At 40.8% G+C, this 24750-nt stretch overlaps 2 protein-coding genes across 3 annotated transcripts in view; one reads left to right on the top strand and one right to left on the bottom strand.

Moving 5' to 3' along the window:
* The window catches only part of wnt5b (wingless-type MMTV integration site family, member 5b), a 102224-nt gene that overhangs the window by 28525 nt on the left and 48949 nt on the right, over positions 1 to 24750 (bottom strand). The gene's annotated exons all lie outside the window — the stretch shown is intronic.
* On the top strand, positions 18871 to 21854 carry fbxl14b (F-box and leucine-rich repeat protein 14b). Its single transcript, XM_015353041.2, has one exon. It carries the CDS (start codon positions 19451 to 19453, stop codon positions 20651 to 20653), a length of 1203 nt encoding a protein of 400 aa, XP_015208527.1. The 5' UTR covers positions 18871 to 19450; the 3' UTR covers positions 20654 to 21854.

Below are 24750 nucleotides of genomic sequence, written 5' to 3'. Positions count from 1 at the left end.
TTCCTCCTAGCAGCTCTTTTTTCTTTGTTGCACTCAGAAACAGCTGTTAGAAAACCATCATGTTCCGGTATTCAATTAGGGGGCAACACAGTTGTGTTCTCAGTTTCTTTCAGCAGATGTTTCGGTTTAAAACACATTACCAGGGGGGGAAAGGTGTTTTTAGGGTGTATAGGATGACATCGAGTAAATAACTCTATAAAACGAAGTAAAGGAAGATAACCATGCTCCAGTGTAACTGAAAAGACCCACTTAAAATGGGCCAAAAACAAAGAGTGCACGAACGCTTGTACTTCATTGTTAAAATGATTACAAGTAAACATTTGGCGTAAAACATCTACAAATCAACGTTTTTTATTTAACTGTGTCTCAAAATCTACGTGATGAGAAGGTTTTCTACCTTGGTTTATTTCGGACAAAAAGGAAAGCATTTAGTTCACAAAGTAATGTTTTACTCTACATACTTTTGAGAAGACGAACTCTGCCCTCTCGCGGTGTAATACTATATTGTACCTGGTGCTGAAAGGGCTATAATTCACCACGTAATATTGCACCACAATGGTAAAATTGAGCTGTCGCAATTCGTTTCTGTAAATGAAAAAATAAAACGCTCTCATTACTATAGGCTACTTTTAAAACTATTGTTTTATTTTATCAGCGGATGTTACTGAAATGTGTATTATCATGTACATGTATACATCGGTTAGTGTCAATGTATTTTACTTTGCTGCGGAATTCCGAGAGGATAAACTTAAGAAAGAAAGTTTTCACCTGAAAGAGCTGAGCTTCATTTTAATAATCACGGTGCCAGTCTGTTTTTTTTTTTGTTAAGCAGGCTGTGTTTGAGGAAAACATCCACGACCAAGCGGGTGCCATCGTATTCATGATTTCATTATCTGCGACAGACATAGTGCATGTTGATGACAACCGGGGAACAGCGTGGAGACCTTACAATAAACCATCTTAATCACAGAAGACCACATAACTCAATATTGGTGTTGCTGCCGCTGTCTTCTATTATAGATACAACAACCGTTGACATCAGTCTGTCCCTTTGGCATTGTCTCTAATTCAAATGTTCTCAAAGCCCTTGAGTTCATAAATGCAGAGGAAATTAAATAAGTAGTGAGTATCATCACAAGATTGTTATATACTGTATATATTTCCACAGTTTGTCATTTAAATCCCGAGATAAAGTAAGATCTATGGATAGGCTATAGTAGTTGACGCTGTTCTGTTTCCAGCTGTGTGCATGTAACCAGATGTTTGCTGATATCTGGCTGATATAAACTTCACAGACACGCATGAGGATTATTTTCGAACTGTTATCACTTAATCGCGGTTTAGGTCTGCATCGATCTGTGTACCACTGGCTCCAATCCGTGCCCAGAAATACGACAGAAACCAAAACTATTCCTAATTAAGAGTATTTTCCCCCCAGTCCACGTAAATTCCCGGTCTCCCGTGCGGTTGCCTTACAAAACGGAAACCTTCAAGATCTTTTTGACGGAAGTGTGGGGGTTAATTTGACAATTTAAGTCAAAAGCCAAATGGAAAAAAAGGAGCAGGACTTTAGATTAAGTGTACGTCAACATGAGTCCCGGGGCCCGGTGTTCAATTCTTGGAGTGCTGTCTGCATGGAGTTTATATGTTTTCCCCCTGTTCTTGTGGGTTTCCTCCGGCTGCTCCGGTTTTATTCAACAGTCCAAAGACTAGGTCGGTTAATTGGCTTCTGTGAAGTTGGCGCTGGTGTGTGTGCGTGATTTTCTTTCTTTGTACCCGTCCCATTCTGTCATGCCAGGTTAGGCGCCAGCTTCCCTCGCGAGCCTGTACGGATAAAGAGGTTAATTAAGGAAATTAATGGATGCAATATATATGGCCGTTTGCGATAGAAGTCACCAATACATTGGAAAATGCTGTAGTATTTTAGTATTTTCGAATAAATGACGACGGTAGTCACGGTGACAAGTTGCTTTTCTTTGGATTAGCTAGAAACAAAGAACACGGTGTATCTGAGGCACTCCTCTTGCAGTCCATTCCAATACAACTCAGTATGAGCGTAGTAGTTCAAGTGGGTAGCGGCGTCAGGGTGCGTAGGCTGCATAGGAACAAATAATTTATTCCATGCTGAAAAGAGAAGGAAGGAAACGCAGCGTTTCGACAAAACACCCGAAGAAGGCTCCATAGTCGAAACGTTGTGTTTCTTTTCTACTCTCTCCTGTGTGAGAGAAGCCGACTACAAGTGCGAGTTTCTTTTACTGAGACGTTTTGCCCTAGCTGAATGTAATACTTAGAACTGGATACTGCACACGTACAAAGAAATACGACACATGCCCAAAAATATTTTTGCAAGTAAAAAATACGAGTTTTTAGTTTAATACTGGGATTACGTCAGTGCTTTTTTCATTTGGGGAAAAGTGAGAGAAAAACTTTAAAAAATAAAAAAATACAAAACAAACGCTCCCTTCGGTGCGACGTGGTGCGTAGTTTGCAGAAATGTTCGTGATTGCAAAGTACTGCAGCTCTCTGATCCGATCAAGAATTGCAGCTGCTCTGTTTCAGCATTGAACAGCGCCTGCACGTAGTGACATAGACGTGAAGTAAAAAGAACAGGCTCATAAATTAGTACAGCTGGTCCCCTGAATACTAATGATATTAAAGCTTTACGTGAGAATAATTAATCCTTTTTTGACGGGTGTGTTTAATAATATAAAGACCAATTCAACATGTTTCATTTTAATGATCAATTTCAGTGTTGTACTAGTCCTTTATTGATAACGTCTTATTTATTGGTGGTCGTTTAGTTACGTAAGCACTAAATCACTTCATTAGTCATCGGAGTCGATTGAGCACAAGTGATGAGGTTACTGCGCCTGTTGAATGTCAAGTCTGGTGAAAATCAAGAAAGAAAAACACAAAAAGGAACAAAAGAGCAATGCCCTCATGTATCAGTACTGTATATCTGGGGCTGGATTAAGTCTCCTCAAGTGGATTACCAGTCCTCTGAGTCAAGGTACTGTGTAGGCCCTCCTCATGGACGGCAGTGAATGGAACACAGACATTCAGAGCATCATGCCTGTTGTTGTGTGCCACAGACCTTTTAATGGGGAGGTCCAAGTGTGACGGTCCGGGAAGAAGCATCTGATCACTACAGAACTTGTCCTTGAGTAACTGATGGAAACCTGACCGCGTGGTTCTGCCTTGATCAAGTCCGGACACCTCACCTGCTGCTCTTTCAGCAGGTGTATCCAAACGTAACAACATTCTAGCAGGACAACACGCATTCTCATGCTGTGCCGTATAATACCAGCTTTCACGCAAGATGACAATGGGGTGCTACAGACCTTCGCTGTCCCTGCCCACTGTCTATTTACTTTCTTCCCCTCTGGTAAATGGCTTACATCCATCAGGATAAGGACTACTGGGTTCTGTAACAGCACCTACCCAGCACTTTAATATCGGAATTTGTGCACGGCTCATTGTTATTCTATCATGTGTCACTTTTATTTATTTTATCACTAGTGTTTAGAATGGTATGTGAAGATGTGTTGGGTGGGTGCTGTTTCTTATTGGCTTTATGTTGCTTATTTGTATTGTATGTCTTTGAATTGTATGAGCTCCCCAGTCCTAATTCCATCCAACTAGTTGTTATGGCAATAAAGTATTGAACTGGGCTCATGCCTAGGATGACCTACTGCCCAAACATGAACCCCAGGAAAACTTTGTGGGATGAGCTGGGGTGACGCGTGGCATCCAGGGCTCAGAGACCAGTGACCAGACACCTGCCTGTTCAGGCTCTATGAGAGGAAAAGGCCAGAATGTCAAAGGACCGCATCTGCTACCTAGTGGAAAGCGTGAGTCACACATGTGCAGCTTGTATCACTTTTAGCAGTAACCTCACTTGCTATTAGCTGATACGTTCACAGTAGGCGCCATGCTGATCACTCACGAGTAACTGTAAGGAATTATGATGAATGTGATTTTTTCAAATGTTATGCATACGCATGCCTTTTTGTAAAGTGGTTGAATGAATACCTTATTATACTCTAGAAATAAGGTACGTGTAAGTATTTACAAGAAAAAAAAACATTACGCTCACGAAAGTCCCACAAATAGTGTACATATATTGCCCTTACTTTGACAATACACAACTCCTACTTTCACGTCAATTGGGAATCATTGACATTCCTAAACTTAAAAAAAATGTTGATACAGAAATGCCCATCCAGACTTTTTTTTGCCAGTGATTCAGAACCCGGAACGATAGGTAAAAATGTCCCGCATTCCAGTCCCTGCATTACAATGAGCTTCCTAGGAACACACGCATTTCTCATGCTTCCCACAAGGGGGCTCACTTGAACTCCTTATTACGTTGCAGACAGCTAGGATCTAACTAAGACGGTTAGCATCTTCCGGTAATATCTTCACAGGCGTCGGCTTGTTGGGGAAATACTGAAAAGCTTCTTCCCGCCGAAACCTTGGCAGGGGTAGGCTCGGCACCCTTAGAATTTAGAGGAAGCTGAATGTTCTCCTAAAGTATTTCTTAAGTGATGCATCACAATTTATTTCTTTATTAATACTTACCTCCCCTACGTTTCTTTTAATAGCAATAATCATCAGCAGCAGCATTACATTTCTATAGTGATTTTCATTTTCAAGTATACGAAAATAAAGGGAATTTGTGTCGTCCAGACTGAGAAAATCTATATTGGAATTTGGGCACAGAAAATGCCTAACTTAAGTTAGAACCCCAGTTTCAAGCTATACTGTTTGGTTTTTAATGAATAAAAAGAATGGGGGTGAAAAATAATTAACATTTCACAGCACAGGGTCTCGTTTGCATCCTGAAACACCGACAGTCTTGACGAAGAGGCAAGAGCACCACCTACTGGTTCACTCACATAACGTCCGGCAGAATCTTCTAGTTAGATGCCTCCTGTCCGGATTCTGTCAGGAATCAGCTTTGCTTTTGTTGTGTAGCTGTTGGCTCTAGTTAAATGCATGAATAACAAAGAAGTAAATGTATTCTCTTGTAATAACCCTCTGAAGAAGCAAGCAGCTAGTTTCACACCTACACTGGGTACCACAGGAAGATGATTGGCATACACAGCAAGCAGTTTTGCACAGTACCAAAAACATCCTTCTTTAGCAGATGTCCAATGTTATACCTGGCCCAATAAGCTTTTAAATTCAGGGGAATATAGGGTGAATGCCTGGGGGTTCTTATGCTGAACCTCTTGGGAGATTCATTAGACGAGAAATTAAATGAATCTTAATTTGTTTAATACAAATGTTGATTACTCATTTGCTCAAAAATTCGTTTGGTTCTCACGTGCTAGAACCACACCTGTCAACATCGACCTTATGGAGCTGCTTTTGCAAAAATCTAATTTTAGGATCTGTGAAAAGGGACCTGTGTCTCAGAAGCGTGCGTGCATGCAGAGGCTCTCAATAAGAAGAGAGAGATGACATGTATGATAATTCTGTAGATGATACACAGGATGAAAGCCCTCACAGTGAGAAAGAGAAATACGCACGTCCTCCAAAAGTTCCTTGGAGGACAGACTTAAAACTGTTATTTCTCCATCACAATCAAGCAATATGTCCTGGTGGTAATGAGAGTACTATGAATGACAATTACAATACGATCCGTGTTGTACTTTTGGGTAATTTCACATTTGAACAAACTAGAACAAAACCTGATCTGCTTTCAGTCTGATTAATTCAAAGGGAATATGCAACCAAAAACTGACTTCTACACTCCCCACTGAAATGTACTTAAAACAAAAATGTGTCCCAACACTTATGCTCAACTGAAATCATGGGAGGGCGCTGTACTATTCTGGATGAGGATCGGCTATTGTAATTGTGTCCCCAGTTCTCTACTCAATACTCTCTGCTTCACTCCATTTCCCTGCACTGCTCTGAAGAGCTCAATCCGATTCCCTTTGTCCTAATTGTTGAAATTTATCTGAGATGTTCCATAATGACAAATCCTTCCATCTATCTGATATAGATAGATTAAATCAATTTTGGCATTAAAAAAACAAAACATGGGATGTGTTGTTCCAGACAGAAATTGTCTAACTAGCTGCTGAGATCGATGCCGCCCTTTAAGATGAGCTGATATATGTCAAAAGGACACGCCAGAGTATTTCATGCTTTGTAAGGAATGGGCCCAATAAGAACTGAGGCCCCATCTACCTGTATATATATATATTCCCCTTCTCTTTAATATCTTTAGTGGCATGGCTGGCTCGCTGACAGTCTCAGCTTTGTCACCCAAAAAGACTGACACAGCCAAATGCAGGGGGTGAGGAGGATGGGGGATGGTGTTTGAGTCGAGGGAGGAGGTGTGCTGGTACAGATTGCTGGATACCCGCATCGTTCTCAGCTTTCTTCCGACAGCGCAGAGTTCGCTGAGGCCCAGAAAAAAAAGAATTCTACAAACACCATGAGCGAAAAAAAAAAAGCCTAACAGTTCAGACAAATGTAACAGACGGCGCGCGTCCCCAGTTGCTTTAAAATTAGTATTCTCCTTGTCAGACGGTCGGGCCAAAGTGCCTTCACATGCACAGTAGTCAGAGAACGCTCTCCCCACACAGCGGTTAAGAGAAAAGGTCCAGCTGTATCCCAGGGTTCCGTGCGCCAGCACCCCGAGATCAATGGGAATCAAGCTCTGACAGATCTCTGTGGTATGATGTCTGAGGGAGCTGCCTGCTGTATATCATTAGTCTTATGTCTGAGCCGGCTGCTGCCTGTGACTAACCTAAATAGCAGCCAGACTCTCAATCAGACCCATGTGGGCTGCAGCACACAGATCTGCAAAAACTAGCTGTGAAGTAGCGAACTAGTAGCAGACATCCCCACTAGTTCTTTCACAGTGCAGAACCTCATGTGCTTTTCAGAGACCGAGGAGGAAACTGCCAAAAGGCAAAACCCCAACAACTGGATTGTACAGTATATCTTTTTTTTCTTTCCTTCTTCTCTTCCTGCTTTCTTCCCAAACTCCCCTTCTGCTTTTCCATTCTAATTTCTTCTTCAATCATTTTGGAGTGAATGAGTACTTCTGAGCTCCTTCGACAAAGATGACAATTGCAGGGCTTGTTAAAAAAAAAAACTAATAAAAATTCAGAATCCAGAACATCAAAAGGCAATAACATGCCTGTCACCAAACCCACATTTTATATGTAATGTGTTTTTTTCTAATAACCTATAAAGTATAACATATTCCTCCAAAATCTGTGGCCTATTTCTATGTTAAAATCCACAACTAAAAGGTAGAAGCAGAATAAGGTGAAAATAGTGTCCTACAAGTAAAGCTAACATTGAACACTGGAATTTAAAGCAAACATTAAATAGTAGTATAAAAGAATACATCTATAAAAATATTTACAAAAATACAATCACATTTTTGGCGCTTATGTAATGTTTATGTGGCATGACAATGTAAAAACAAATTCAGCTCATGACCTACCAGAAACACAGTTCTTGGTTGTGAAAAGTGTCTTCATCCAAAAGAATTAAACTGATTCCCACAAATTACTAACTTGTCAGTAATATTGAAGACTTAAGCACAATAATCAATCACAAGACCAACTATATAAGCACAGCACATTCTTTACTATAGATCTCCAAATCCATTCCAATACTGGCTTTGTATATATCCTATTCTAATATTGTTTGTGGAATATATTAAATAATTCAGGTGTCCCATCCAGAGCGCAGGCCCACCAAGTTATGTGGATTACTGCAACTGTTACTGGGAAGAAGTGACTTTCTAACATTGGATTTGGGATGGACTAAGTATCTAATTTATACAAATTCAGAGTCATCCATTTTCTAACCACTTGTATTTCCTAACCAGTTGTATTAAAGACTTGAACTGGAAGGGATTGAACGATGTGGTATTTGGACTACCAATGTCAAAGATTGTGGGCGTACACGCGGACAGTGAGGACATTAACAGTGCTGTGCTTTTCATGAGTTCATATCAGGAGATAAAAAAAAAACTGCAAGCTTACATTCCACAAAACCTGTCTGATTGCACTGAAATGTAAGTAGGACCTACAAATTGCCAGTTCTGAGCGTGACATACTTCCAGAGTTACTGTGGGATCCCCTGTCTCTCTCATTCCTGTGGAGGTTAAAACTTTTTTATGTTGCATTAAACTGAGCTGCCTACTTTCCTCCAGCAGCTGGAGTCTCTTTGATATTTATTTTTTTCCGTCAATAATTAATGGGGGAAGGGGGCTGTTGCATGGTATGTGTACAAATAATCGTTCAGCTGCAACGTTGCCTGAAAGCTAACTTCCAATTTCCATGAAAGAGCCATAACAAGAGGGTAGACACATATTTGTTAACAAGTGAGACTATTCAGTCAGCTTTACAATTTAAGAGTAAAAGCTTATGCACGTAATCATTTTGTACTGGAGAGATGCTTTCCTAGAGGCTTTACAGGTCTTTTCAAAGCAGTGGCACCTGGAGAGCTGGAAAAATGTGTTAAGCTGTTCCAATTAAGCCAATAATTACTTCAGTTAGATCGTAAAGAATTGTCCTGGCCTGAAAACCTGTAGAACTACAGCCCTCCGGGACTGGGTGTGAGACCCCCTGGTCTAACTGGTTCTTGAAAAATCCAGTATTTTCATTTTAGTAAGAAAGATTTTGGACTTGTGTACATTTCAAAACATCCCTTGCACCACTCTTTTGCTGTTAATTTTTAAGGATAAAGCTTTTTTGCTCTCTTTATAACCACTCCCTTCAATCAAGGAACAATCATAGACTTCCTTCAGACTGCCAAGACACCAGCAACCATTTTGATACTGAGAAGCCTAGAATTGTTGATACTCTGCATGTTGTACTGTTTCACAGTATTTTTTGCACAACAGAAACACATACATTCCCCATTCAAACATTAACATTGTTTTGTTAACTGTTTCTCTAACATGTCCGGATAATGACAGCCAACATTTCAATTGTCTTCCTACAAGGAAGACCCCATCGCATTCCATATAGCTCATGCATCCATTTTTTACCACTTTATCCAGTTCAGGGTCGCAGTAGAGCTGGGGCCTATCCCAGCAAGCAACAGATGCAAGGCAAATCACACCCTGGCCTGGATAGTAGTCCGGCGCAGGGCAATCACACAGACACAAATGCACACACTCACACCCAGCAAATTTCCCCGGATGCCAATTAACCTAACAACGCGTCTTTGGAGTGTGGGAGGAAAGTCCATGCAAACACAGGGAGAACATGCAAGCTCCACACAGATAGGAATCGAACCCAGGGCCTCAGTGCTATGAGGCAGCAACGATAAGCACTGTGCCCTCTTGCCACCCTTCATGCTTACAACTTGCATATTTATTCCAAAACTGCAACATGTTTCATTTATTCATATTACAATTCTTCTGGTAATTACTGGGTAGCCTCTAAAGCCAACCTTGAGAGCTTCAAATATACTGATATTGTCTGCATTACATGCAGCCAAGGTGTGTGAGTGGAGCTGAATGGCCTCTCTTGGTCTCCAGCTGTCTTTCATTGGCAGCATTTCTGCTAGCAGCTACCATGAGGGGACACGGGCAGTGAGGGACAGGCTGCCTGCAATTGGACAAGGTAAGGGGCAGCACCTCTGTTGTCCGGAAACCTCAATTCTGACCTGCATATTTCCCTGTCACTGGACGCTTGCTTTGCCTGGGACACGCCAGCTTTGGCCACAGATCTGTTTCCTCTCCTCTGAGGATTTAAACAGGCCAGCTATGCTCGGTTCACAACAGACCACCGGACCACTTTTCTTCCCTGTGGGCATACAGCTCATCTCATTCATTTGCAGAAGAGTGGGACGTCGGCCCACAGGGAAAACTTCAAAAGGAATCCATGACCTCCCAGAAGTACAGAAACATAAAAGGCCAGTATTTAACCATCTAGGGCAAATCACCCCATTCCAGACATTTCTGTGAATAGCAGCAGATGCAGCTTTGACAAACTGGCCAAGTTCCAGCCTCGCGCTAAACTGAGCTCTGACTCAACCTCCACCCTCCTGCTGAATCCCCAGGCAAACATCACGTCAGTACTGTCACTTGTGCTCTCCGGGAGGGGGTGGGTGGAGCTGGGGGATTAGGGTGATCCTGGAAATGTAGCGCTGCATCTCTACGGATGCGCCCTGATTAAAATTCGCACAGATATCTCACAGTTCCGTTTCGATTGATTAGCTTGACCTGCTCATCGAATCCTGCAGGGGCAGAATATACGTCAAACTTTCGGAAAGATTCCTGTTGAGCAGCCTGGAAGAACAAAAGAAAATGGATACAGCAGACATGTGAATGACAAAAAAGGAAACTATACGATCACGGATATTCCTTCTGTTTCATTCTTTTACTGCTTTCTATCTAGTTTTACTTGTATGTTGCTGTAATTGTATCTTTTCCAAATGATCAATTTCCATGCAGTGTTTTCCAGAAAAAAAAAAGATTATTCTTGCCATTCTTCTCTTAATTAGCACTATTATACTGATTCTCACTCCACCAGCAAGAATGACTCTCACAAACAGCGTGATGTGCTTCTTCTTGTTTCTTTCCTTCTGAAGACATTTTAAAGAAGATGTTTCTTGACAGCTACAGAGCTACAGTTTCCCAAAAATAAACTGGCACACACACAGACACAGTGGTGACAGTTAATTTTTAGCAACCTGTAACACACCCTGACTGTTAACTCTTCACAAATGGATACAATGTTGCCAGGAAAAGAGCTGAGAGAGACAGCTCAAACTGGAAAGTACATACAGCTTCCACCCTCTAGAGTATTCTGTTTAGGAATCAAGAAAAGATGTTGAGAAAGGTACAGGAACCCATCATGGAGGCCTAAGCCCCAGAGAATACGCGTTCAGCAATCATTCAAGATGGCAGGAAGTGAGAAATATTGGGCCTTGCTTTTGATTTTAAGAACCCTCATCGATTCCCCGTTTGGACCTGTTGAAGGAATGTGAAAAAAAAATCATACTCACTGCTACTTTGTAGTTGAAATAAAGAAGAAAAAGCCCTTATACATTCTGGGACTACCGTGCAAAAGCTTTATGTTAGCATATCTTACTTAGCCTCCACGTATTTTATAGCTTCTTAGAAAACAAAACACCGACAGACATTTTTTCATAATCAAAAAGAAGCAGTACAAAGGTCCACACACTGGGACAAAGGCCTCTTTAGCCTGGCCTTCACTCAGGAGTAGCAGGACATGCTTTGCAGAGGCGCAAAAAGCACAGTGACTTTGCAAAGTACGAAATAACAATTATGGAATATCCGTGAAACAAGCTGAGGTACTGAATGCCCTGGGGTTCTGTGTTTCTGTCTTGATCTCGTCTAGGGTGTAACTGACACTGAGCAAGAGCAGGGTGTGGTGTTGATTTTACAGCTGACTTTACCTTGACTCTCTTATAGATTTGCCAAGTAAATTTTTTTCGTACTTGTCTCCTCCGGTTCAGGCATGCTGTTTCAATATCTTTATGCCTGCATGCGGGAAAAAAAAAGTGGTTCCAAAATGCCTTCCTGCTGTACAACAGTTGACCACTGCGCATGTTTATTTCCATTTCTTTTTAAGGAGCAAATGGCAGAAACACAAGCAATGAAAAACAAACAAAAAAAAAAGCTATTGAAAAACCACCAGGTATCGTTTTGAACAAAATCATTTTTGATTTCCATGCTCAGGACATTTTCTCCTCCATTTTGGTGACTAAACAATCCAGACAGTTTTATGCTTTATTTGCACTGGGTGGGGTCTCGTCTAGCACTCGCCACTTTTAGCTTATTGCCAGCTTGTTTTTTGGTTAGAAGTCTGCTTTTTGTCAGACCTCTAGTATGTACGTTCCAAACTGTTCTCTTCGTTAGACTCAAGGAAATATTGAATCTGTCGTTTGCAAGGGAGCTGAAACCATTTCAGGGCTTTGATTTTTAAAAACAATCTTTTTATAACCTCTCAGAAACGCTGAATTGTTGATCAACCCAGCTTACCTCTGTGTACCCCCTGCTAGCACGAGAGGAGTGAAGATTGTGAAAGATCTGTTCCTCTACTGTCAAACTGCTCAACATTCAACAAACTGTGACTTCTACAGAGCCTGTAGGAAAGTTACCTTCAGTCTCACTGAGTCTCACTGACAGCACTGCAAGTTTAAAGGCAAAACTACAGGTACATCAATTCCAAGGAAGCATGACCAATTGTGTGCAACTACTTGAGGACAAAATGGCACAGCTCAAACTAGCAGTATCGAGCACTATATTTGTGCTTCCAGCAAGCCCCTTTTCTGGCTAAGCATCTCAAGGGTACCCTGATTAAATGTCATTTATCCATTTGTTTTTCTCACAGCACTGTTTGTAAGAGTAGAGGTATTAAGGCTGGTGTTCTGACTAAATTGCACTCTGGGATTGCGCAATCTGGCCATCCTAAAGCCCCCCGGCCCCCAGTTCAACCAGTAAGATGATTTCTCACTCGTCGCTCTGATATGCTAAGTGGCAGGGCTTCTGACACACAGTGGCTGCTGTGTATCACCCTAATGCACAGGCCCTCAATGTCAGCCCCTTTAGATTCCCAGACATCTACAGGCTTTAAGTGTAAAGGGTGAGAGCAGGAGCTGTCCTCCTGCTGATTCTCTAGTTCTCTCCTTGGCCCTGCGGATGTGAGGCAGGTGTCCTGAAACTTGCCTGTACTGGATAATCTTCATCTGTGCTTTGACAGTATGAGGTTTGCTACAGCGAGCTGAGCTGATTAAGACCTCAAAGTGAATTCAAGTTTGGCAAGACTGAAAAAAAGAAAGTTGCGTTTCTAAGCTAAAAATCAGAAATGATAGTCAGAAGCCAAGCGACTGCCAATGTTCGCTCAAGACAGTGGCAGTACTCATGGGCTGGAGAAAATCTGATGCAGGGGCCATCTGTAAGAAGTGTGACAAAAATGCGCCAAGTTGTTTACTAGGCTTACTAAGTCTAAATAAGTCTGGGAAATCCTTTAACTGACCTCAAGGGCACTGACGAAGTCACTCCAGTGGGCTTCTTCAGAATAAACATTGAAATCCAAACCAGAGGACACAATTACACGGACGTGCATTTGAAAATGAGAGCAGCAGGCACTTCTTTTCCCACAATATTGCGGGAGTAGGGCACAAGCTAAAAAGCCTCCCTGGGGAAGCCGGCACCCTGGTTTATCTCAAGAAACGGCTGGATGAGATCCTTGTGTCAATTAGCTGCTACGTAACACCAAACAAGCCAGATGGACTGAATGACCTCCTCTTGTTTGTTTCCATTCTTATGATTTGGACACAAAACAGAACTGGGATGTACGATAAACAAGGCTACGTCTAATCACAAACAGAATTAAATACATAACCGCAGGACAACAGACCCGCACTAATGAAGTCTTGTCAGAGCAGGTCCACTGGGTAAGACCAAATAAGAGTGTTGATTGGACCTAAACAGGGGGTCAAAGGTGTTTCAGGGTACCTCTCATGACCCCCAGGGCCACTGTCCCAAAGGACCCCAGCAAGTAATGTTAAACCAAACTACCCAAGAAGGAGAGCAGAAAGAAGGAAAACCTAGAACAGAAGAGGAAGTTTCTAGAACCTTCCAACAAGTTAGACTTCCTCTGTAAAGAAGGGATTTTTAGATAGGGAGATCTATGCATAGACATAGTTGTAGCAGGGCTGTAAGAAAAGGTGACATCACTCACTTGGAACCTGGACAGCAAGGAGCTCTCCTGTTGCAGGAGGCCTGGTCTTTTGGCATAGTGAGAGTGCTACTGTGTGGCTCGAAAGCCAGAGTTGCCCACTGAGTGGCTGAAATCACATCCTGAAGGAGGTGTGGCTAAACCCATCATACTGACTCATCACGTTCTTGGTCTAAAAGGTGTGGCGGCGATGACGTTTAAAAAAAAAAAGGCTAACAAAATGCTTGGTTAACTGAGAGTGTAAAACCCAAATTAAAGGAAGTCATGTTAAAATGATAAAAGGAATTGGCTAGACCTCAGTCGAAACATTGCCACCATTTTTGTTTTTCTTAATTCCCCTGTAAGCTGCTCCGGAGGCAGTAACAAAGGGTAGCAGCCAGAAAAACAAAAAACCCTGGTGGGAGAGGAATGTAACACGTTTTAGCCTAGAAATTACACTGGGACATGATCCAGATATTTCAAAATCCTGCAGGGCATTGACCAAGTCCAGTCAGGAAGTGTTTTTTTTTCCCCCTCTCCAAGATCAGCAAAAAGTCAAGGACCTGGGGACACAACTGTAAATTAAATCTAAACTTAGGAACCCAGGAAGCAGTTTCTCACAGAGTAAGTTTATAGCCGGCACTCCACTTCTCTCAATCCAACTGTTAAAGCTCACTCTGTGAAATCCTCTAAGGAGCTATATGATATTCCTTGGAGCATTGAACTACTAGTGACCAAACAAGCAAGACAGGCTTGGTGGTCAGCTCTTCTTTTTCTGCTCCCATATGTCCTCAGTGAATCTTTGACTGCATTTCTGAAGGTGATCAGCATAATTATGGCCTTCTTTCCAATACATTAACAAGGTCTTCTGCCCATCATTGCTTAGGAAATAAACACAGTTAGTCCTGTAACCCCCTTTGTTTGTATCCCAGAAGTGATTGGATGGCACGGAGGTCTGTTCCGTGCATAAGTTCATCTCTTACATTTCTCTCATAGTAACCGATCTGTTTTCTCATTTCACGAATGTAGTGGCTTGACAATGCCACCAACAACAAAGCAAGAGGCAAAAATGCCTACAGGTCTGAGGAAATTACAGTGCTTTAAGTACTCTTGCACACAAAACCTTTTTTATTTGAGACTACAGAATCGGTAAATGATTGATGATGACATTTCTTTTATTTATAAGCACAGACACAAAAAAATAAGTCTCAAGTGTTAAAGGACTTGATAAGAACCGCAAGATTCAAAGCACAGAGCTGCTTTCATCATTCAGCCTGAAATCATATCGCCTACACTCTTCATGTCCTTATCATGACTACACATTTTGGAGGTCTGAAGGGCGATTTTTAATGAATGGGAAATTTTAAAGTAGCCACCAGACCCTGTTGAGGGCACATTCAACTCAGATGCATGACAGCATCCAACGTATTCTTAATAGACATCAGCCCCATGAAGCTATGCACAGCAAAACTCTCTTGTTCATTGTGCACAATCAATTAGGAGGGTCTGATCTATTTTGTTGAAAAGAACAAAAATCAAGTGTTAACTGAAATTGAAGTCAGGAGGTATACATACAGAATGGATATCTTATCTCCTTTACTAAGTAAAGCAGTCTCATCTCACAATGTGTGACCTAATTCCAAGAAATTCCCTTGAAGACCCTACTGAAGTTACATACTGAAGTTATTTTCTTTGGACTAAGACAGTTCACTTCTGGAGTCGTTAAATTTGAGGGCTAAATACATATGTTTACTTGAGTTTTACCATTCTGTAGCTCAGTTGTGGGTGAGCTATCTAAAGGAAAAAGACACACTCTGTGGGGTAAATACTGAGGATCAGACATTACAGACAGATGTAAATACAGAGGCAACAGTGCAAGAGACTTAGAACAGCAAGAAGAAGAGTGTAAATAGTTAAAGAGTGCACACCACCTCTGATGAAAGACACTTTGCTGTTATGTCAGAAAGACCTGTCAGAAAGTGTAGTCCCATGGTGACCAGGGTTAAATACTATATAATCAAAAGTTGAAAGTCATAAATGGTGGGTGTAAGACACATTGTCAATACTTCTCTTCAAGCAGTAGGGGCAAAGGATTAAGCATCATAAAATACATCTGACTTTTCTGGGTGGGGAATATCACATGTCACACGTAGCACAAACTACTCAGAAGGTTGTCTTTTCACATTACTTTTGGTTGCTTCACATTTTCAACTTTTGTCTGTTCATTGCTCAATCCATATTCATGTCCTTGTCTGTAAATGGAAAGATAAGAAGACTTAGGAACCCTAGTTATGCATTGAAGACTTAAAATATAGACGTGACATAAAAACTAGCAATGTTTCAACAGTGGGTCTACTTTAAACTGACAAGAACCCCAGCAAACATTTGCAAGGAAACACAACAATCCTTTAAACATCCACTGCATGGCAGACAATCAATCATCTTCCTCCCTTGCATTGGAAACAAGCTGGAGTTTGTTTGATACACCTCCAATTTGCATGTAGCACTTGTCTACCTGGGATTTTTTTTTTTACAGCCTGATACATCTGAGCAGAAGACAAAAATCTAAAACCGCCTCAGGTGGAAAAAACCACAGACACCCAACTCCAGAGCGTTACTGCGGATTTGCCTTTGCCAGGTCAGAGAGAAGAACACTTTTAACATGCGGAGCTGTCAAGAAACACACAGTCTTCCGCACACTGTCAGAGCTGAATGTCAGAGAGCTGGGCTCTTTCGCATATGATAGACAGCCTTGAATTTCTGCAAGTGTTGTGTGCAAAGGTGTTGAAGGTACTGACATTCCTCTGCTTTCTTAAATCAAAGGCTTTGCAAGTGTCCCAACCTGAACATTAAAGAAAAGACAATTAAGAATTAGCTTCCAAAAGACCCGCATGTTAATATTCAAAAGGAAAAAAAAAGATTCCTGCTGTCAGTTCTGCTGCATTGCTTGTTCCTCTGCAAGCGTGAATGTGTTTGTATAGCTTCCCTTCTCTCTTCTTCTTCTGTTTTGCTACACTCGAGCTGTTTCTGCGAACAGTTTCCCATCGTCCTAACTTACAAATGTAAATACACAGAATTTGCAGACAAAACAGCATTGAAACAGTGGTAATAGCTTGATCAGGGGCTTATTTGACAGGTAAAACTGAACAATAACTTTCTATTTAATGTTATATTTTTTTGGGGTGCAGTATTAATTAAAAGAGTCAACCTCACAAAGGCTCGCAGTTTTATGACAGCGAGTGCAATACCTAAATGTTCCATATGTCAAAGAAAATATTTATTGAAATGGTTCAGACATCCCTGAAGATTATACAATATAAGGCAGTACATTTCAGAATCATGAGCTTTTTTCAATAAAAGCTAATATTCACCACAATAGTTCAGGTCCAGCAAGGGGAAATATTATCATAACAGCCAAACAGATGTACTGGCCAACAAAAACAAGGGAGGGCTTAAACACTGCCCAAGTCTTAATAATATAACTGCAGTTCTTAAAATATCTGGAAAATTGTTCCAAACAACAGGGAAGATGCAACAAGGTCTTTGACCAAGAGCACACAAAGTTTTGGGGAGAAGCAAAACATGTCTAACATAAACATTATGTAGATCGGTTTATTCATTTTGTACATTGGATGTTTCTTTTTAATCAAATACGGACATGAAAACATTCAAGCCACTAACAACACAAAACAATTAATAAGGAAGGTAGACACGGCTTTGGAGGAGGGTAATATAGTGTAAAAATCTGTGAGATACACATACTGCTTTTCATTTATCTGGTCTTGAGACTTAGACTTCCCCATTCCTTTCCCACGTCTTCCTTGATTGCTTTAAGCATTTTATTTTTCATTTGCAAAACATGGTTACAGATGCCAAGTAGTGGAAGGAATGACTGAAGTTACATTCAGTCTTCTCTCAAGCTCAAAACAAACATCAAGACTGGAAATTAGTACCATCAATGTTTACTAGGCCAACAAAGCATACAATACGATATATAAGTATTTGCATTTTTAAGTAATAAAGTTTTGTTGTATTTTTTAAAACGTTGTTAATGGAATAGGATATGGGCCTTGGGCTAGTATGACTGAAAAGCGTAAAAGTTGAGTGTTTTTGTGAGGACAAATAGAAATGTCTGAATAGTGTTGATCTATAACAATGGCTAGGTTATTCAATGTTATTAAAAACGTTAAATGTAATTCTGCACTTTACAAAGTTCTTTTTTTTTCATTTTTGTTATGCATACCAAACAGAATAACACACAACTTTTAAGATCAAAACAGTGAAAATTTGTTCACTGCTGAACAAATCATAAAATTCTCAAGTGTTACCCTTCTAACTTGAGTCCCTTCATATTAAACATTTTCATAAACAATTTTTCATAAATTATTTAGGAGAAAAGGTCTAATTTTTCATTTTAATTTAAAGCACCTTAGCATTACTTGACTCATTTAGAACGTATTTTTTACTTCCAAATCAAATGAATCTAAATATTTTTGAAATAATGTCAATGAATATTTAGATAAAGACAACGTCGAAATAATCACATTTGTACATTACTCTTTCGTCTTACTAACATCTAAAAGCTCTGTAATGTATATGACAACACTCTTGTCATTGGCATTACGGAGATTTTAGATGTTATTATACAATATCTAGTATACTTTGTTTTCTTATTTTGTAGTCACGGTTTAACTTTGCATTTTAAAAAGTGTCACTATGAACGGAAATCGACCACTGAACAACAGAAATGACAATGGAAAATAGGATGCTGTTTAGAGGGAGGGTTAGATCGAGACAGTTAGCAATTTGCTGTAAGATATTATATTAAATAAAAAGCTTAACAACACAGGCAATAAAATCTTCCCCCTTCCGTTAAGGGTTAAGAGTAAAGTGAACTGAATTGTAAGAAGTTGGTTTCCAGGGGAACTATTCTTACTGTTCCAGCTGAGCTGGGAAAAACCAACAGCCTTTGACAGAAAGGGGGAGAGCAGGAGCACGCCGGAAAGTGTGTTGTAGTTAAAATAGTTTTGTCGGAGCGAAAGTGGGTTTGAGTTCGTTTTAAAGTACTTCTTTCCGAATACGTTTTAACAGTTCAACTTTGTTTTTTAAAAAACGCAAGGTTTCTGTGCGCTTACCAGAGACGCCGCCCCCCGCGGCGACGCGGTGCTAGCGGCCCTGCCAAGTCAGTTTGAAAAGATCAGACAAAGGCAGCAGGAAGCCCCTTGGCTTGGCAATGCGTGCGAGCGGAGCGCAAAAGCAAACTGAAACCTCTCGTTTTTCCACGATTGCGATAGGAAGAGACGCTGGAACCGGCGCGGAATTATTTTCTGTATTAATGTGATTGTACAAGGTCTTCTTCTCCTTTCTTTTTTTTTCTTTTCGAAAATGTACGACCGTTTGGATCCCCGGGGAGAACGCGAAGGGCTATCACAAGACAAAGTGGGTAGCGCTGTCTGATCGCTCGCTATTTCTCCCCCTTTGGTTGAGGATTGTATTGGAACTAGCTTTTTTTGGGGGGCTTTTTTTTTTTCCTCTCTCCCGTTTTGAATCCTACTGCGCAACCCAGACGGATCACGTGGGACGTGGAGTTGATCGATTTGCACAAATTATATGTACGGAGAAAAAAAAAAGAACCGAGAAAGGTGACTAAAGAGGGGGAAAAAAGGGAGAGACGTTTGATCGGATTACAAAAGATCGCAAAACTCGGAAGAAAACACAAGAGGGCTGGATTAACCGAAATACAGATCTCTCTTTTTTTATGCAGGTCTAAAATGGAGACGCACATTTCGTGCCTCTTCCCGGAAATTTTAGCCATGATTTTCAGCTACTTGGATGTTAGGGACAAAGGTAGGGTAGCCCAAGTCTGCACGGCTTGGAGAGACGCTTCATACCACAAGTCGGTCTGGAGGGGAGTTGAAGCTAAGTTGCATTTAAGGAGGGCCAACCCGTCTCTCTTCCCCAGTCTGCAGGCCAGGGGGATCAGGAGAGTGCAGATCCTCAGCCTGAGGCGCAGCCTGAGCTACGTGATCCAGGGGATGCCAAATATCGAGAGCCTGAACCTCAGCGGCTGCTACAACTTAACCGATAACGGCCTGGGCCACGCTTTCGTGCAGGAAATACCGTCGCTGAGGGTCCTCAACCTCAGCCTCTGCAAGCAGATCACGGACTCCAGCCTGGGCAGGATCGCCCAGTATCTCAAAAACCTCGAGGTCTTGGAACTTGGCGGCTGCAGCAACATCACCAACACGGGCTTGTTGCTCATCGCCTGGGGCTTGCACCGGCTCAAGAGCCTCAACCTGCGCAGCTGCAGGCATGTCTCGGACGTGGGCATCGGCCACCTGGCCGGCATGACGCGGAGCGCGGCGGAGGGCTGCCTCAGCCTGGAGTACCTGACCTTACAGGACTGCCAGAAGTTGACGGACCTGTCGCTCAAGCACATCTCGAAGGGCCTGGCCAAGCTCAAGGTGCTCAACCTGAGCTTCTGCGGGGGGATTTCGGACGCCGGCATGATCCATCTGTCCCACATGACCAGCCTTTGGAGCCTTAACCTGAGGTCCTGCGATAACATCAGTGACACTGGCATCATGCATCTGGCGATGGGCACTCTGAGGCTGTCAGGACTGGACGTGTCCTTCTGCGACAAGATCGGCGACCAGAGCCTGGCGTATATCGCCCAGGGTCTGTACCAGCTCAAATCTCTGTCTCTGTGCTCCTGTCACATCAGTGACGATGGTATCAACAGGATGGTGAGGCAGATGCACGAACTAAGGACCCTAAACATCGGCCAGTGCGTGCGGATTACAGACAAAGGACTGGAGCTCATTGCCGATCATTTAACTCAGCTGACTGGAATAGATCTCTATGGATGTACAAAAATTACTAAAAGGGGACTGGAAAGGATCACGCAGCTCCCTTGCCTTAAAGTTTTAAACCTGGGGCTTTGGCAGATGACCGAAAGTGAGAAAGTGAGGTGAAACTTGGGAGATTTTAGTGGGAAAGGGGAAGGGGGAGGAGGGGGTGTAGGCGGGGGGGATTTTTTTCAGCATTAAAATATAATTATCATGTTTGCTGGACTTCGTGGGAAGCGTTAAACATTTTAACTACATATTAAAACGACAAAACTGTGACATTTTAATTCCGAAAAAAAAAATCTAAATGTGATTTCATTTCCCTATGCCTGTAATGTATCACCTAAATGCCATTTCTTTTTAAATTACGGTAACTCATTGTTTTTTTTTAAGAAAAACTTTTAAAAAACATTTCGAATATTTAAAGCAAGTCACGACGTTTTGTTTACTTCATTTTTTTTCTCCAAATGTATCAAGTCTGAAAACATTTTGGCTACCTCGTTTATTTTTTATAAGCCTGGGATTTCTTTTTAAATAGAAACGGAGACTGACAAATTGTGCCTAGAAGAGAAAAACCCCTCCCCCACATCGTCTTTTTCCACAGAAACGCAAAAAGATGGGTTTTATTTAGCTACCTACTTTTGTTAGTCTCATTCGGATGGTTAGCAGAAGTAAAAATTATGTTTCGAAGCACAGCCTGCTTTATTCAGATTAAAACAATTTATGCAAAGACGTAAAAAATGATTTTGGATACGAAAGCCTCCGTTTTTTTTTTGTTTTAGCACAACAGGCCTCGAAGCCTTTAATTCATGCTTTGAATGATAAGGGTCTCTTTATCTTATTTGTTATGCTTGTATAAGCAGGTTTTTAAATTTAAAGCTGTAATTCAGAGCATCATACTTCAAATTGAAGTGATTTCTTTAAAATACCCTTTTTAAATCAATTGTTTCTTGTTCACTGAGTGCTTGCACTTGAATAAGAAAAACGGGCTGGTTTAACTCCCCCTTACTACAAAAACGCCGGCTTCATTATTGTGAATACATCCAGTTGTGTTTTGTTTAAAGCAAAATGGGGAGATTGGAGGGTGAGATAAAATATGAAATAATTGATATTTTTTTAGGGTAACAAGCGAATGCGTGTCAGGCCTATGTAACTTGATGTTTTGACCTGCAACATCTTTTTGAGTCCTGCTGAGAAGCTACTGTATTGAATTGTACTGTATGTGAATTTGTAAAAAAAAATCAAAAAAGCAAAGAGAAAAAAATCACAAAATTTAAATTGTTTATATTCTTACAGTAAACATTAAAGCTGATATTTATATAATAAAGACGGGAAATATGAAGTATCTTTTTGAAAAATGTTTTGTTTTTCACTTTCCTAGCATCGCAAGCGATTTAAGTCGAGTAAAAGAGATTAGGTTTGAAAACACTTTATTTGTATTATTGATACTGATTCGTATGTTCAATATTTTTAAGAACCTTGCAACATTTCCATCATCATTGCGCGGGACTACATATATGGAAAGTACGTTTTTTGTTGAAAATACCGGGATGATTTTGTGGCATTCTTTGTTTTGACCATTTTAAAGTTTAGTGTCGTCAACCTAAATTATTTTCAAGTTAGCAGAACATTGTTGCTCCTGTTATGTATAGAGGAAAGTACGTTAACCCTTACAGCTCCATGATAACGCAACACGACACAGCCCGTTTGTATTTGTGAGCTTTTTCATCTAAAAACAAGCAAAGCGTCAGGGACCGTTTTCATTTAAGTTTTCATTTGCCGAGACGAAATTATGTTGCGCGTCGTGGAGGTTGGTCCACGATTACGACGCATTTTGTCTCTACGAGAAGAGCTGGAATAAGCCTTGAAAAGGAAAGTCGGCGTAGTTGCCATTGTTTCCTTAAAGTTAAGAAGCCAGGGCTACATTTTTCCTCTCCCTGCTCAGTCATGCATACCAAATCTGTCAGACGGTGGGTCCCTTAGGTTTTTTTTACTCGCACTCTCCCGCACAGCCCACCCCCTCTTCTCACACACACACATACTTTTTAGCATTCCTCACCATCATTCTCGGCATTTAAGATCCCCCACCTCTTTTTTTTTTCTTCCCAGTGAAGTGGGAAGGAGGTGACAGTTTCCTTCTTTGCTGAAGGAGTGGACGGAGGAATTCGCGGCTTCACAAACTGGCCCAACGCCTTTTGTGACTCAACGAAAGTTGGCAAATCCCCCGTGTTCAGGGGATAATTATCTTTTTGATAGCCGTTGACTTCATTTATAAGTGTATAGGATGGAAGTATTTAACCAGTTCAAGTTTGTGTATGTTTTTGTTCTGAACAGGGAGAAATTCAGTTTACAACAGAAGATCTAGAATTTAGTACCTTCACAAGGTACTGCCTTACTAAAGCCAGTCTTTAATAAGGTTTTATTTGAGAGTGGAATCAAAACTTAATGATAAATAGCTAGTATGTTTTTCTTGCGTAAGAAATTGTAACCTTTTGGTACTATTTGGACATGAATAATTACAGTTTTCTCTTCTAAAATTGTTTTCTGACTGGTTACGTTAGAGGAAAGTGTGGGAGTGGGTTGGCATGCATCTAAACATCTGGAAAATTAGCAACATTATGCCAAGCCACGGATCATGTATTTTATGGGTGCCAAATCTGCAAGGTGACACAGAGTTACAGTAAAAGGCTTTGAACTTTAAAGGGAATGGGGAAAAAGAAAGTCACATCTTTCACAGCACCAGAAGTAATCGATGCTTTGCTGTGAGACATCTCAATTGCACAGAGTGTGACTTCTGCAGTTAGTCTACAAAGAGCCTCATAAAGCTTTTTAGTGAAACCTGGAATTGTTCAAATTGCTGTCCGTAGAAGTGTTATTTCCAGCCAAGAGTTGGAAGAAAGGGATTTTAGTCTGCCACTGAGACTCCTGGAGAAAGTCAAGGAATTTGTGAGTCACTGTTTGACTCACAACTGTAAGAACTGAGTCAGTTGTGTTAAAATGGCATTTTGACAACAAAAGACGAGTGAATACAGGCCCTGCCCCATCTTTTGGTGTTTCGTTTTCTTCTTCACTTTTCTCCTGTATAAAGTAGTTGAATGTAGTTGAGTGAGTTTATTACAGCCAATCAGTCTAACCCTACCAATGTTGAACAAGAAAAGCAGCAGTCATTAAGTTGCTGTAAAGATACAAGAATATAAAGTCTGTTTCAATCCCAAAATGTGAATCTGATATTCTGTACTTCAGATAAGGCATGGTCCTTGCATACTCAAGGTTACTGTTAATTTGGACACTGCCATCATTACATTGGGAATACTTTGTGGATTTGGTCAGAGACAAATTAATCTGTTCCTGCCTTATGTTGTGTTATATGTATTGTATTGAGTATTTTAGCTGTTCAGTGCAGCAATAATGGTCTAGAAAAAGTAGCTTCTGGAAAAACTATTACAAGGTCTTTTGCTAGGAAGTGTGCAGGAAGAGCAAATTAGTGTTTCATAATTCTCCAAAGCCCATTGGAGAGGGTTATGCTTAAAAGCCTGTGTAATGCTGAGATAGGCCTGCAATATGGATTTTTAAAAGCGTCCCTTAGAATTGCACATCACTAAAAAACAAAATGCAGCTACAGAACTGTTCAACTGGAGCATTGTAGTAATAAAGTTAGGGTGAAATGTACCAACAGAAAAGGTAAGCAATTTCAAATCTATTTTTAAAATCAGTACCACAGCAGTCATAATTTCTGAGTATTTTCTTTCACTCTCAGCTCAGCAAACCTTTTTGGGTATGGAAAAAAACAGGCTTTCTATAAAAAAAAAACACTAAAAGAGATGTTTGGCCTGTTTATGGAGACTTAAATCAAATAGATTTTTTTTCAAATCTATTTTTACAGTAAACTAACTTAATGGACTATATGGGAGATAGGGAGTTTGTTATTGCCAAAATTTGTTTTAAATCACTAATGACCCTTTTTAGTCCCCAGATCACTGTTATATGAGAAAATATGAATTCTTTATACAGTATATGCTCTCTGGGTCTTCTAACCTATTTTAACAATTGCAAACAACTTAGTTAAAACCGCTCCTGTGCCTTTTTTGCAATAACTATACAAGGTCTTTATTCATGTGTCGGAAAATATGTTGTATACAATTTGCTAAAGCATATGAAATACATTTATAGTAAGCTATTGGCCTAATTTTACAGGGCACCATTGACATTCCTGAATTTAAGCC

The sequence above is a fragment of the Lepisosteus oculatus genome, chromosome 7 (genome assembly GCF_040954835.1).
Source record: "Lepisosteus oculatus isolate fLepOcu1 chromosome 7, fLepOcu1.hap2, whole genome shotgun sequence".
Taxonomy (NCBI): Eukaryota; Metazoa; Chordata; class Actinopteri; order Semionotiformes; family Lepisosteidae; genus Lepisosteus; species Lepisosteus oculatus.
Note: the sequence above shows the minus strand (reverse complement) of the source record. Positions and strands in the feature narration are given on the sequence as shown.